We start from the raw sequence: 14,544 nt of genomic DNA on the forward strand, positions 1-14,544 counted from the left end.
ACATGTTCTTAGGTCCATGCACAAGAAGACTCATTTGTGGAAAGGAATGTGGCTCGCCATGAGTCAGAAGAAAATCACTGCTAATTAAGGCTACCTTCCTAAACCATTATTAGGAGAAAGAAAAAAGTAAAAACCTCTTTTACATGAGTAAGAATAAATATCAATCTATGGGGTAATGTTTATTTTACCCCTAGGAACCTTCACAGCTACCCAGAGGCTCAGAAATACCCATCAGCTCAATAAACATGCCCCTTAGAAAATAAAGTCTTCCTATCCTTCCTAGCTCATCACTGATATAAAGTCTTTTTTGCTACTATTCTAAGGGAGAAAAAAAAATCTCAATAAATTCGCATCCAAATAAACTATGAAGCCAAACTAAATGCTATACCCTTGGGTCAATCTGCTGCTTCTAAATTAATGACTTAATGGCAATTAAAATGTAAGACATCCAACTAACTAGCAATAAGCCTGAACTATAACTACAAGGAGCGTGAGAGGGGAAGCCTCTAAATCTCTTTTAAAAAACTATGCCATACTGAGTTCAAATATGAGACAAAAAAGGTCATCATGGAATATTAAATCGCAGGCACTTAGATTCTTCCTAGAAAGCCAGTTTACCGTTTGTTCATTTCCACTCGGCTGAAACTTAGAATTCCTAATGATTCTAGGAATAAGGGTGTAAAGTTTAAGACCTTTAACATACAAACAGAAAAATGATAAAATGATGAAGTGCTCATCTTATCTAAAACACTGTTTATAAGTCCTGAGGTAAAGTAACCAAAATGGATAATATGAGCAATGAGACTTTCCCATTGTATAGAAAGTAATGCCACATACCACAAATAAGTCAATAGTGACAACGAAATCAAGATATGCATAATGAAAGATAAGTTAGAGGAGGCTGTCCTGACCACCCCCACCCCCACGCAATAGATTCTGGTTGAGAACATCTCTCTCCTGGTCAGACTTCACATATTTAATTAGTAATAATTTTTATGGGGAAACAGTTAACTCTTAACGATTCATGTCACTCAAGGAGATATTTATTTGGGCAAGAGACCATTAAATTTTCGACTATTCCCAAAAGAACTTTTTTTATCCATAGAGATGAATTAAAGAAACCACTGTAGAAAAGCATTTACAATCATTCTCCGTACTTAGCTTCATAAAAGGAAAAAAAGAGCTTCTGTGAACAATGCCAACCAAGTGATCCTGATTCTAAGCATGAGTTCTGCTTGTTACCTTCCAATGGAAAAAAAGTGGAATCCTTCAATATAATATTAGGAAGTTCAAAAATCACAACTAAGCAACCTGAAAATAAGTCCAATATCAATAATGAGGTGCTAACATGCTGTATAAATGTTTCTTGGTTATATTTTTTAAGTAAAAATCACAATCTATGATGAAGCCACCTTAACTTAGGCATCAGAATGCTGGCATTAGTGGGTAAGGCCTTTTCCATGAGACTTGGAAAAGAGGGCAGCCAGGGAATGGAGAGGTGGCCGACTTTCACTGACTTGAAGAGAGGGAAGAATCAAGACCGAAGAAAACCGCACTGTCCATTGCTGCTGGCTTTGGGGCCAATCCAGTCACCCACTTTCTAGAACAAGCAGCCCAGTCAGACACCAGTGCTGTTTTCCTGGCTCTGACTGTCCCTTTGTTTAACTTCTCCCACTGAGCATCCCAGGCTCAACAGCAAACCACTGATGCAGGCTCTGTGCCAAGAAACCTGGGCAAATCGGATTCCATGGGAAGCCATGCCCAGGTCTCTACAAAGCTGCCAACATAATTCTCCCAGCTGTCGCTGAATAAGAAAAATGTAATGGAGCTCTAATCATATTAAAAATGAGTCTTAAAACAAGTAATATGATTCTCAAAGGGCCACAGAATATAATTATTTTATTTAGGGAATTTGCTTTATCAATCTAAATTTATTCTCATGTAGAATATACTCATTTAAAGATGCTTCAACCACCAAAGTCTCTTTCTTGTTTAAAAATAACCTCCCTGATCATTCCTTCATTCAAAAGACATTTAGTGAATTCCCCTTATACCAGACACTACATGGTCAGGATTCTCCTTCCCAAGGGATGGGCCACTAGTTGTCATGGAAATAAGTAGCTACTTGTGTGTCTTAATAAACATACCCATTCAACTAATGTGGAAAACACAGCCCAATCCCTACCTTTCCTTTGTCCATATGTTTAGGCTTATTCTTTTGCTATAAACTATATGATATTGTAGTGAATATGCCAGACATTCACCACTTTCGTTTGTATTAAGCACTGATTTTTTTTTAAACAAGATAACAAGTTTACAAAGAGGGTCAGAAAAAATCTCGAGGCCTTTCTACATATGCGGTTAGCTATAGCTGCTCAAAACTGAAGTCAGTACGACAGACGGAAGCTGCCTCCACATATCCCAACACACGTGAACCGCCTGAAAACAGGAGCAAATGAAATGTGGATTTAGCAGCTATGTAAGACACAGTGTCAATTATTTCTAAAAAACAACTCAAATTCCTGCTTTTATAATTTGTAATAGAGATTATAAGTATTTATGAAATTCAAATTCTTAAGAGCAGAAAAGAAATGAAGGCTATTTCTACAAATAATCCAGACCCACACAGAGACTCACTCTGCTATGTTGAGATAGCCACAGGAAGCTGCTGCGTGAAGGGGTGTCCAGCCCTCGTTGTCCTGTTGGTTTACATTGGCTCTGTTCTCCACCAGAAACTTCACCATGTCCAAATTTTCATCAATACAAGCCTGAAAAGAAAAGTCCATTCATTCACTCAACAAGTACTTATTGAGTTCTACCATGTGCCAGATACAGCTCTGGGCACTGACAACACAGCAGTTCTGACGATTTACTAATTTCTATTTCTTGCATACTGATAAGTATCCAGAGTATGACTTCTAAACTTTGTGATCTCATGCAAGCCCCTGAATTGTCTCCATGCCTCAATATCTCAGCTCTGAAATAGGCATAATGATACTTAATCTTATTTACTGTACTACTAGGACTAACTATGAAGGCATTTCTAAATACAGGCATACCTCAGAAATATTGTGGGTCTGGTTCCAGACCTCAATAAAGGTCTCAATAAAGCAAATATCGCAATAGACTCAAATGAATATTTCTGGTTTCCCAGCACATACAAAGTTATGTTTGTACTATACTGTAGTCTATTAAGTGTGCAATAGCATGGTGTCTAAAAGACAATGCACATACCTTAATTAAAAAATACTTTACAGCCAAAAAATGCTAACCATCACTCGAGCTTTCAGTGAATCACAATCTTTATGCTGGTAGAAGGTCTTGCCTTATGTTGATGGCGGCTGACAGATCTGGGTGGTGGTTGCTGAAGGCTGGGGTGGATGTGGCAGTTCCTTAATATAAGACAATGAAGTTTGCTGTATCAGTCAACTCTTCCTCTCACAAATGATTTCTCAATAGCATATGATGCTACTTGATGCATTTTACCCAGAGTAGAACTTCTTTCAAAATTCAGTCCTCTCCAGCCGTGCCACAGGCTTATCAACCAAGTCTGTGTTATAGTCTACATTCTTTGTTGTCATTTCAACAGTCTTCACAGCATCTTCACCTAGAGTAGGTTCTATTCCAAGAAACCACTTTCTTCACTCATCCATAAGAAGCAACTCCTCATCCACTCAAGTTTTATCATGACATTGCAGCAATTCAATCACATCTTCAGGCTCCACTTCAAACTCTCTTCCTCTTCCCACCACATCTGCAGTTACTGCCTCCCTTGAAGTCTTGAACCTCAAAGTCACCCATGGGGCATGGAGTCAACTTCTTCCAAACTCCTGTTCATGCTGATGCTTTGACCTCTTTTCATGAATCACAAACGTTAATGGCATATAGAATGGGGAATCCTTTCCAGAAGGTTTTCAGTTTACTTCGACCAGATCCGTCAGAGGAATCACCATCTATGGCAGCTATAGCCTTTATGCAATGTATTTCTTAAATAAGATGACTTGAAAGTAAAAATGACTCTTTGACCCACGGGCTGCAGAATGGATACTGTGTCAGCAGGCATGAAAACAATGTGAATCTTCACTGTTCGTCTCCATCAGAGCCCTTGGATGACAAGGCACATTGTCAGTGAGCAGTAATACTTTAAAAGGAATCTTCTTTTCTAAGGAGTATCTCAACAGAGGGCTTAAAATATTCAGTAAACCATGTTGTAAAGAGATGCATTGTCATGCAGGCTTTGTGGTTCCATTTACAGAGCACAGGCAGGGTAGACAGGCATCATTCTTAAGGCCCCTAGGATTTTCAGAACGGTAAATGAGCTCTGGCTTCAACCTAATATGACCAGCTGCATTTGCTGTTAACGAGAGAGTCAGCCTGTCCTTTGAAGCTCTGAAGCCAGCACTGACTTCTCCTCCCTAGCTATGTAAGTCCCAGATGGGATCTTTCCCTGCTAGAAGGCTGTTTCATCTACATTTAATATCTGTTGTTCAGTGTATCCACCTTCATTAATGATCTCAGCTGGATCTTCTGGGTAACTCGCTGCAGCTTCTCCATCAGCACCTGCTGCTTCACCTGCACTTTTATGTCATGGAGACACTTCTTTCCTTAAACCTCTGCTGTTTTCCGACTTTTCTTCTGCAGCTCCCTCACCTCTCTCAGCCTTCACAGAATTGCAGAGTTAAGGCTTTGCTCTGGATTAGGTTTGGCTTAAGGGAATGTTGTGGCTGGTTTGATTTTCCATTGAGGCCACTCAAACTTTTTCACTATCAGCAATAAGGCTGTTTCACTGGCTTATCATTTGTGTGTTCACTGGAGTAGCAATTTTAACTTCCTTCAAGAATTTTTCCTTTACATTCACAAATTGGCCAAGTGTTTGGGGCAAGAGGCCTAGAATCTTGCCTACCTTGGCTTTTGGCATGCCTTCCTCGCTAAGAGGAATCATTTCCAGCTTTTGAATGAAAGTGAGAGACGTGCTTCCTTTCACTTGACCACTGAGAGGCCATGGCTGGGTTATTAATGGGCCTAATTTCAATAGCATTGTGCCTCAGAGAACAGGGAGGCCCAAAGAGAGAGACGGGGGAGCTGTTGGTTGGTGGAGCAGTCAGAATACACACAACACTTATTAAGTCTGCCATCTTATGTGGGCATAGTTCTTGGCGCCCCAAAACAATTATAGTAGTGACATCAAAGATCACTGACCACAGACCACCATAATAAATATAATTTAAAAAGTTTGAAATACTGTGAGAACTACCAAAATGTGACACAAAGTGAACAAATACTATTGGGAAAATGGTGACAACAGACTTGCTCAACAGGGTTGCCACAAAACTTCAAATTGTAAAAGATGCAGTATCTGTAAAGTGCAATGAAAGTGAAGTGCAATGAAACAACACAACCCTGTACTATATATAAATGGGTGAACTGTTTCATCACATTATGAAAAAGAAGGCATATTAGAAACCACTAATTTGCTTGGGAATTTTAAGAGAAAATAGTCACATACAAGCAAATGCAATTTTCTCAGTGGAAAGTTGTAGTTTCAGATTCTAGGTTTGCTAAACAATCTGTGTTTTGACAATCACTTCAAATCGAAGAAATGTTACTTTCTTTTCATGTACTTTCTGAATGGCCTCAAGCAATATTATGGCCAAGCACGTTTGTAGTTATGGACAGTTAGGGATCCTTAGCTGCCCATCCCACAGCAACAATTAGGGGAAAGCAGAGAAGCTTTTTGAATAGAGACTTTAGGCTACCATAAGCCTGAAAGGAACATCACTGACACATCTGCAAAAACCAGAAGGCTGTTCTAACATATTTACAGAATAAAAAGGAGGAAGAGCCCACGTTGATAAAGGGAATCATTATCAAAGCTTGGATGTTTCCAAAACAGCTAGGATAAATGCAGGACCTAGAGACAAATGAGACTCCTTTTTTAAAAAAACTTGATTTTTAATCCCCTTCTATCAAACCAAAATATAAGGTTACTTTAGCTGATAAACAATTATCCAGATCAAAATGATTTTATAACAATATTGAGACATTATCTGCCTTTTTGTACTGTGCTGACATTCTCACTAATGATGCAAAAGGCATGGTGGGGAAAACCTACGGTGCCTCAGCAGGAATCAAGGCAGTGGTATCAAGGAGGTTATTCCCCTGTGTTCTTCCCTATCACACACTCACAACTGTTTAAAAAGCCAGTTTCACTTAAGAAAGACCTTGATGAAGCAGTAAAAATTACTAACTTTGTTAAATCTCAATCCCTGGCTCTAAATCTTTTTAATCTTCTGTGTGACACAATGGGGAGTACGCGTGGAGCCCTTCTGCCACACACTGAGGCACAACGGTCACCCCTGGGGAAAACACACTTGTGCATGTTTGAGTTATGAGATGAACTACTGCCTTTTTTCATGGACTGCTATTTTTACTCAAAAGAACAACTGACAAATTATGATTAGTAAGATGTGAAAATGAATAAGATGAACTTCTCACTTCAAAGAAAATAACTAGCATTTGTTGCCAATGATAAAATGTGATCACCTGAGTGAACTCAGAACTTTGGGAAACATATCCATTACTATGAGCTTGACAGCTTCTTACCATACACTTTTCTGATGAAACTGGTGCAACTATCAACAAATGTGATTTGGTTGATACCGTATAATGAAATGTATTAACATTTGGAACATCTGCATAACTCAGTGAACCCATAGTTTCCAAATAATCAAATGCATAGTATTAGAAAATTATGCAATGGTAAAAGATTCATTGAAAGTACAGGTCAGCCCATTGTATTTTAATGTCACAAAGTAAGAAAAGTCCATTGGCAGGGTTTTAGACTGCACATTACAACTAATGTTTAAGGAGCTACTCCTTGGTAGAAAGAGAAATTAAGAAAACAATTCCAATTATAACTGCATCAAAAAGAACAAAATACTTAGGAATAAATTTAATAAAGGAGGTGAAAGACCCATGCTCTGAAAACTCTAAGACACTGATGAAAGAAATTGAAGAGGACACAAATAAATGGAAAGATATTCTGTGCTCATGGATTGGAAGAATTAATATTGTTAAAATGTATTAACAACATTGTTAATATTGTTACAGTATTCCAGTACCACACACTGGAACATTACCCAGCCATTAAAAAGGAAATCTTTCCATTTACAACAACATGGATGGATCTAGATGATATAATGTTAAGTGAAATAAGTCAGACAGAAATGTATGATTTCACTTTTATGTGGCATCTAAAACAATAAAACAAATGAACAACAAAAGAAACAAAAATAGACTCATAAATACATAGAACAAATGGTGGTTGCCAGAGGAAGGGCAGTGAGAGAATGGGTGGAATAGGTGAGAAAGATAAATAGGTATCAACTTCCAGTTATAAAATTAACAAGTCACAGGGATGAAAAGCACAGCATAGTGGATACAGTCAATAAGATCGTAATAACTTTGTATGATGACAGATGGTAACCACTTATTGTGGTGAGCATTTTATAATGTATACAATTATAGAATGACTATGTTATACACCTGAAACTAATGTAATATGGCATGTCAACTATACTTCAAAGAAAATTTTAATGAAAAACAAAGAAAGAAAGTACTACATGTTGGAGTTTTAGTATAGGATTCAAGAATATCCACAATTGTCAAACAGGCTATGAAAATACTCCTCCCTTTCCAAATGTATATCTGTGTGAGGCCAGATTTTCTTTATATCCTTTAATCAAAACGATGTAGCACAACAGATTGAATGAAGACAATAGAAGAGATTTGTAAAAATGTAAAATAATACTACTCTTCTCATTATTTTTTTAAAGTATATAGATATTTTCCATTTATATTAGCATATAATAGGTTATCGCTATTTTGAATGAATTGATAAACACGTATTTTTTTAATTTCTCAGTAATATATAATAACCAATACGAACAAAAGCTCTTTGGGATCCTGAATAAATTTTTACAATGTCAAGGAATCCTGAGATCACAGAGTTTGAGAAATGCTGTCTTCAATCAAACATAGCAAGGGATATTTTACAATGATAATGAGCAACTGTTTGAACAGCACAAGAATACTGTGGGTGGCATTCAACTTAGAACTCCAGAGGACCTTTGTAACTACAGGACGTAAGCAGTACATATCTTTTGAAGAGAATTTATGGGAACTCCTTGCAGAGATAAACTTTGTGTCAATCCTTCCTAAAGAGATTGCTGAAAAATAGGCTGATTGGATTTAGATGAAAATTTAATTAGGTAACCCTGGTTACAAAAAGCATCTTTGTTCATTTTCCCCAAACCATTTGATACTCTTTTCACAATTACAAATATTAGCTAAACACATCAGCCTAGATTTGATTTGATGCAATATAATATTTTCCTCCAAACTGACCTTCTGAGGCCAGATGACTTTTATAGCCACAATTCATAATGGTTTCTTTTCAACAAGTAGCTCTCAAAATTACATTTCTTCTATAATGATGGTTCCTTCTTAGGTTTATCAACTTCTACAAGCATCCCCTATTTACTCTTTACTTCTTGAGCATGTAAAATATTTCCTAATTATGCTTATCACTAAGTTTCTCATATATTGCATGTCTGTCAGTCTGCAATCCCTTTGGGCAGGATTTAGCCAATTCACTGCAGAGTACCTCACTACAAACTGTTTTAGACTTAAAAGTGAAAGGATAGAAGAGGGTACTTTTCAAGACGGTACTGAAGTCCAAAGAGAAGAGAGTGTCTTAGAGGTCAAGTGCGCTCTTTGTCCATGTAATAACAAACTCCTATATCAGGAAGGTCACATGTGCCATCTTAACCTGTGTTAAGCGGATGGGTCAACTGATTCTTGCTTGGTTGCAAAATTTCTTTGGCTCTCAAAGAAGAGCAGTCTAAAAACTTAGCTCCAATGGCCATGCCACAACCAGGCTTTTGGAAGCCAATGTTTTCAGGATCATTCTTTGCCCTTTGAAGATGACTGCAGCCAAATTCCAGAAAGCCCAAAATAATACCAGCTAGACCAGGTAGGAGATAGCAGGAAACACCTTTCCTCGTTCCTTCCTTCTTCCTTCTGTCCCTTCCTTTTCTTAGTCACCTTTCCCCCATCACAACTTCAGTTCTCTTCCTTTTCAGTTTCATGATATGTTTGCCTATGAATCTCAAGGATGTTTATAAGAATGACATCATGAAGATGTTTGAGAGAATAACAACAAAATGCTGCCCTAATCTGCCATGTACTTTGGCATATCATCAATCTCCAAAGAATCACCTCAGAGAAAATAAAATAGGCCAACTGTTAAATTATTCCCCATGCCCTCTACAAAGGGAAGGACAGTATATCATTAAAAGCATCAGCCCTGGAGTCAGACAAAGGTTTGCACGTTGGCTCTGCCGATGCAGAAAATCTTGTGCGGCGCACAGCCTGAGTAGCAGTGTTCTCACCTACAGCCTGGGAATCCACCTACCTCCAAGTGCTCTGTGAGATTAGAGCAGATGAACCCTTGGCATAGTGCCTGGCATTGTTTTTAAGCCAATAGTTTAACAAGTAGCAACTTCCCCAGGAAAAAGCAGAAACTGTACTTACTCCTCACCCATCACTGCCCTCTCCCACCTCTAGTACCTTATAGGAGGAAGGTGGTTTGGCTAAAAATGTCTTTGAATTAGCAAGATTTTAAAGCTTGTTAGTTGAGGCTGACTTCAGAAAATTCCCCCTCTACTGTCCTCTGAGTTCCTAAGTTCAGGAGCTACATGAGTAGAATGGTATGTCCCACAGCTGAGATGAAAGAGAACCGTCCTTGGGGACAGTGAGCATGGGTCACAGACACTCACTCTCATGAAGTAACTCAGGGTGACCATTCTCTGCTCTTTTTCCTTTTTCCTCTCTTTCTTTTTTTTTTTTCTTGCCTACAGAAGATGCACTGTGACTAAAGCCATAGAGGAGAGACACACAGTCCCTGAAAACCTTCTCAAGTACATGACAACTAAATTTAGATGCCCTTCTGCCCCCTCCGTCTGTGGCTGTGCTGCTGACTCACGACTGCCGTTCTGCAGATGGGCAGGTCGTCCCACCTGCAAAGCCCTGTTCAGGGCTATACCTCGACTCAGGGGCGACACTGGACCTTCCAGAGAGATGGGTCTGTCTTTTCCAGAACAGGCGAAGAAGCTTACACAAGTTTCTGATGTTACTCATGACATCAAGAGGAAAATCCTTCTTAGCATTGAACCCAACTCCTTCTGTGGTGGTTTATGTCCATTTACTTTTATTCTGCATTACTGAAAACACACAATATTACTAAATTAACAACTTGTTCTAAGCTCCTCGGGAAGGTATTATTTAATTATTAGCCCAGAGGGCTATTAGGAAAATTGCCAAGGCAGTAATTTAAACCTTCCTAAAATCAGCATGTCACATTTTCCTGGCAATGAATGACAAGCTATCTCTGAGGAAATACACTTGATTTTTACCAATAAAATGGGGAAACAGCACTATAATCTCTACTGTACCTAATACTGCTCTCTCTATATCAAAGGCAAAAGTGGTTGATGGCTGATCAGTGCCAGAGTTAAATCTGGGAATGAGTGCAGAGACAGCCTTACGAAACAAAGCTTCCTCCATTCCCAAAATAGCCTGCAACTGTCGCCACCACCAAGTGTTTCTGGCTCCAAGAGCTGACCTTCCTGTTGTGTCTCACAATACTGCTACAACTACTGCTTTGGCCTTAGAACAGCAGGGCAGATGACACCCTAGAAGCTGGGGTCTGCGCAGCCTACTATGTATGCCTTGTTTGGATTTTTCAGCCCACATTTACCTTGATTTCAATACATCATGCTGACAAAATAGTTAGGAGATGAAGATGATTGTAATATATTCCCCTGTCTGCCACTGTTTTGCCCTTCATACTCCACAAAGTTATACAATTCAACAATAATTTATACATAACTCATATAATCACAAGTTTAGATACTCCCCAAAATTACATTTCAACTTTATGCTGAAAAGCCTAAAACTCTTGGAGATAACAGCAAAGCATATAATTTCTTCCACACAAATATTTGCCAGCCAAACACCAAATCTCTGAGTCACTCACATGATTTTCTTCAGTTATTATTAGCAAAGGTAGAACATAAATTCTACAAGGGCAGGAGCCTTCGGCTGTTTGTTCATTGATGTACCTCAAATACCTAGAATAGCACTCAGCCAACAGTAGGCCCTCAAGAAATGTCTGTTGAATGAAAGAACGAATGCCCAAATGCATACAAAGTCACATTTTCGGTACCCACAGCTGACTGTCAGTTATCTAGAATCACCTCAAGATGTCTCTCCAGGCTGCCCAAACCGATGCCACCACAGTTACACGGCACATCCAGGTATGGGCGAGGGCTGGGCCCGGACGCCGCACACTGCCGCCTCCACCCACTTCATCCTGTCATGGATCTCCTTTCCACTGGTGCAGGGTGTTGAACGGTGGCACCCAAGGAGACATGTCCACGTCCTGATTCCTGAAACCTACGAATGTTACCTTACTAGGAAAAGGAACCGTTGCAGATATGATTCAGGGTGTTGGGATGAGGAGACGATCAGTCTGGATTAGTGAGGTGGGCCCTAAAGCCCATGAGGGGTGTCCTTATTGGACACAGGCAGGTGGAGATTTGAAACAGACAGAAGGGGAGGAAGCAATGTGACTCTGCAGAGAGGCAGAGACTGGAGTGATGCGGCCACAGGTCCGGGAATGCTGACAGTCACCAGAAGCTGCAAGAGGCAAAGAATGAAGTTTCCCCTAGAGCCTGCGGAGGGAGTGTGGCCCTACTGACACCTTGATTTCAGACCTCTAGCCTCCTAAGATAGTGATTTCTGTTGTTTTAAGCCACCAAGTATGTGGTGATTTATTACAGAAGCCACAGAAACTCATATAATTGGCACAGACTAGGAAGCCTGAACTTAAAAGGTCTGCCCCATCCTCACTCCTCAGTATAATGAAAATCACAGCAGCAGTTCATTCCTTCTTTGCCAGATGAACACTGGTCAAAGGATTAATTATGCCACTTTTAAAAGCCAACTACATTTAATACAAAGGCTTTTTATTAATTTTTAGCCCAAACAGCAAATGCCCTGCAGGACCTGATCAAGGTTCTCACATTAGGAACTTTGATGGAAGTATTCTGGCTGAGACGGAAACTGAAACTGGGGTGGCAATATTGACTGATGCCCAGTTTCTAAGCTCAAAGTCCCTTTGCTACAGTGAAGGAGTCTTTTTTACAAATTATAAGAATTTATACAAGTAAACTACAGGTGATAAAAAAAAGTCACTAAAAAGTCAGGAAATCTCGACCATCGGCAGATCATCACTATGAGAAGCCTTCAGAATATTAATGGTTAAGATTGACTGATTCAACTTTACATCTCCCTGTGTGGCCCCGGAAGATGGCTGGTCAGCCAGAGACGGGTAAGATGCCTCAAGGGAGGAACAACCTAAGACAGGCACAGTCGCAGGGGGGCCATCAGGTGAGAAACTGGGGATCAACAGTGGTGAGGCTTAGAACCTCACCCCCCCTGTTTTGAGAGAAATCTTCTGCATCCATGGATGTGTTAATGCCCTTGTCTAGCTTGGATTAGCACATAGTCTACAGGCACACACCTGATCATCTACAATTGCCCTCTTACAGCACTAAACTATGTTTTCTACCTTTATCTCGCATCTACCTACCACTTCAGCATTTTATTTAAAATAAAAATAATAATAATAATAAAGGGAGAAATGTGGGATCCACATATAAATCAAGTATAAAAATCAAACGAATATTCATATTTGACCTGACTGTTTAGAGTTCATAATGCGTGATCAAAACCGAAAGTTTCTGTCATGACTGCCCTTACACTGTTCACCACGTAAGAACTTATTCACTATGTAAGAATTTGTTCACCATGTAAGAACTTGTTCGTTATGCTTCAGAAGATTGGAGACTGATGAGAATTAGGCTTGGGGTGGATTAATGATTGTGCATTGAGCATTGACTCCCCTATACAGAATTTTATTGTTGTTAACAACCATTTGATCAATAAATATGAGAGATGCCCTCTCAAAAAAAAAAAAAAGATTGACTGATTTAGTATGAAGAGACAGTTCCCCAGAGAAGAAATTCAGATGGCCAACAGATGCATGAAAAGATGCTCCACATCACTAATCATCAGGGAAATGTAAATTAAAACCACAATGAGATATCACCTCACACCAGTAAGGATGGCCAGCATCGAAAAGACTAAGAACAACAAATTTTGGCGAGGATGCGGAGAAAGGGGAACCCTCCTACACTGCTGGTGGGAATGTAAGCTAGTTCAATCATTGTGGAAAGCAATATGGAGGTTCCTCAAAAAACTAAAAATAGAAATACCATTTGACCCCGGAATCCCACTTCTCGGAATATACCCAAAGAATACAACTTCTCAGATTCAAAAAGACATATGCACTCGTACGTTCATCGCACCAGTTTTTACAATAGCCAAGATATGGAAGCAACCTAAGTGTCCATCAGTAGATGGATGGATAAAGAAGAGGTGGTACATATACACAATGGAATATTATTCAGCCATAACAAAGACACAAATCATACCATTTGCAACAACATGGATGGAGCTGGAGGACATTATGCTCAGTGAAATAAGCCAGGCGGAGAAAGACAAATGCCAAATGATTTCCCTCATTTATGGAGTGTAACAATGAAGCACAACTGAAGGAACAAAATGGCAGCAGACTCAGAGACTCCAAGAATGAACTAGTAGTTACCAAAGGGGAGGGGTGTGGGGGTGGGTGGGCAGGGAGGGAGAAGGGGACTGAGGGGTATCATGTTAAGTACACATGGTGTGGGGGATCATAGGGAGAAGAGTGTGTCACAGAGTAGGGACATAGTGGATCTCTGGCAACTTGCTGCACTGATGGACAGTGACTGCACTGGGGTGTGGGTGGGGACTTGATAATATGGGTAAATGTAGCAACCACATTGTTTTTTCATGTGAAACCTTCATAAGAGTGTATATCAATCATACCTTAATAAAAAATTTAAAAAAAAAGATTGACTGACCCAGGCCTTGAGTCAAGCCTTCCAAGTACCTGTCTCTCTACTCCAATCATGATATAGTGTAACTACTACGGAGGTGAGAACCATGTTAGCATTCTACTCCAACATGACAGATGATTCCAGCAACTGCCAGCCCTGTGTGAAAGGCTCACAGCCCCACTGGCACAGACAGCTTGGCTCTCAGATGAGAACTATATCTGGTTATGTACTCAGTGGTCAGGCAGGCTCTGGACCCAGATCTGTAGCCTTATAGCAGAGAGCCAAGAGAGACGGAAGAAGTAAAGAATTTTCCATGGAGTGTCTCACTGAGATTTTGTTTTCAGTAAGCTGGCAGATTACCCCCAAGACTATAAACATTTACAATCTGGGACCAGAGAACACTTTTCCTTCCATTAAGTGCAAGTATCATATTGCGTAAGGGTTGACAATATTTAGATTTTTCCTCTAAACTCCCCAAGCC

The 14,544-nt window shown here is 39.6% G+C and overlaps 1 protein-coding gene across 8 annotated transcripts in view; it reads right to left on the reverse strand.

Moving 5' to 3' along the window:
* PPP1R12B (protein phosphatase 1 regulatory subunit 12B) overlaps nucleotides 1-14,544 on the reverse strand; it is a 222,102-nt gene that overhangs the window by 159,552 nt on the left and 48,006 nt on the right. For all 8 annotated transcript variants that reach the window (XM_073217141.1, XM_073217144.1, XM_073217143.1 and 5 more), the window contains exon 2: nucleotides 2,638-2,768. In XM_073217141.1, coding sequence (XP_073073242.1) covers nucleotides 2,638-2,768 — 131 coding nt within the window. The remainder of the gene's footprint in view (nucleotides 1-2,637; nucleotides 2,769-14,544) is intronic.

The sequence above is a fragment of the Manis javanica genome, chromosome 11, assembly GCF_040802235.1.
Source record: "Manis javanica isolate MJ-LG chromosome 11, MJ_LKY, whole genome shotgun sequence".
Lineage (NCBI taxonomy): Eukaryota > Metazoa > Chordata > Mammalia > Pholidota > Manidae > Manis > Manis javanica.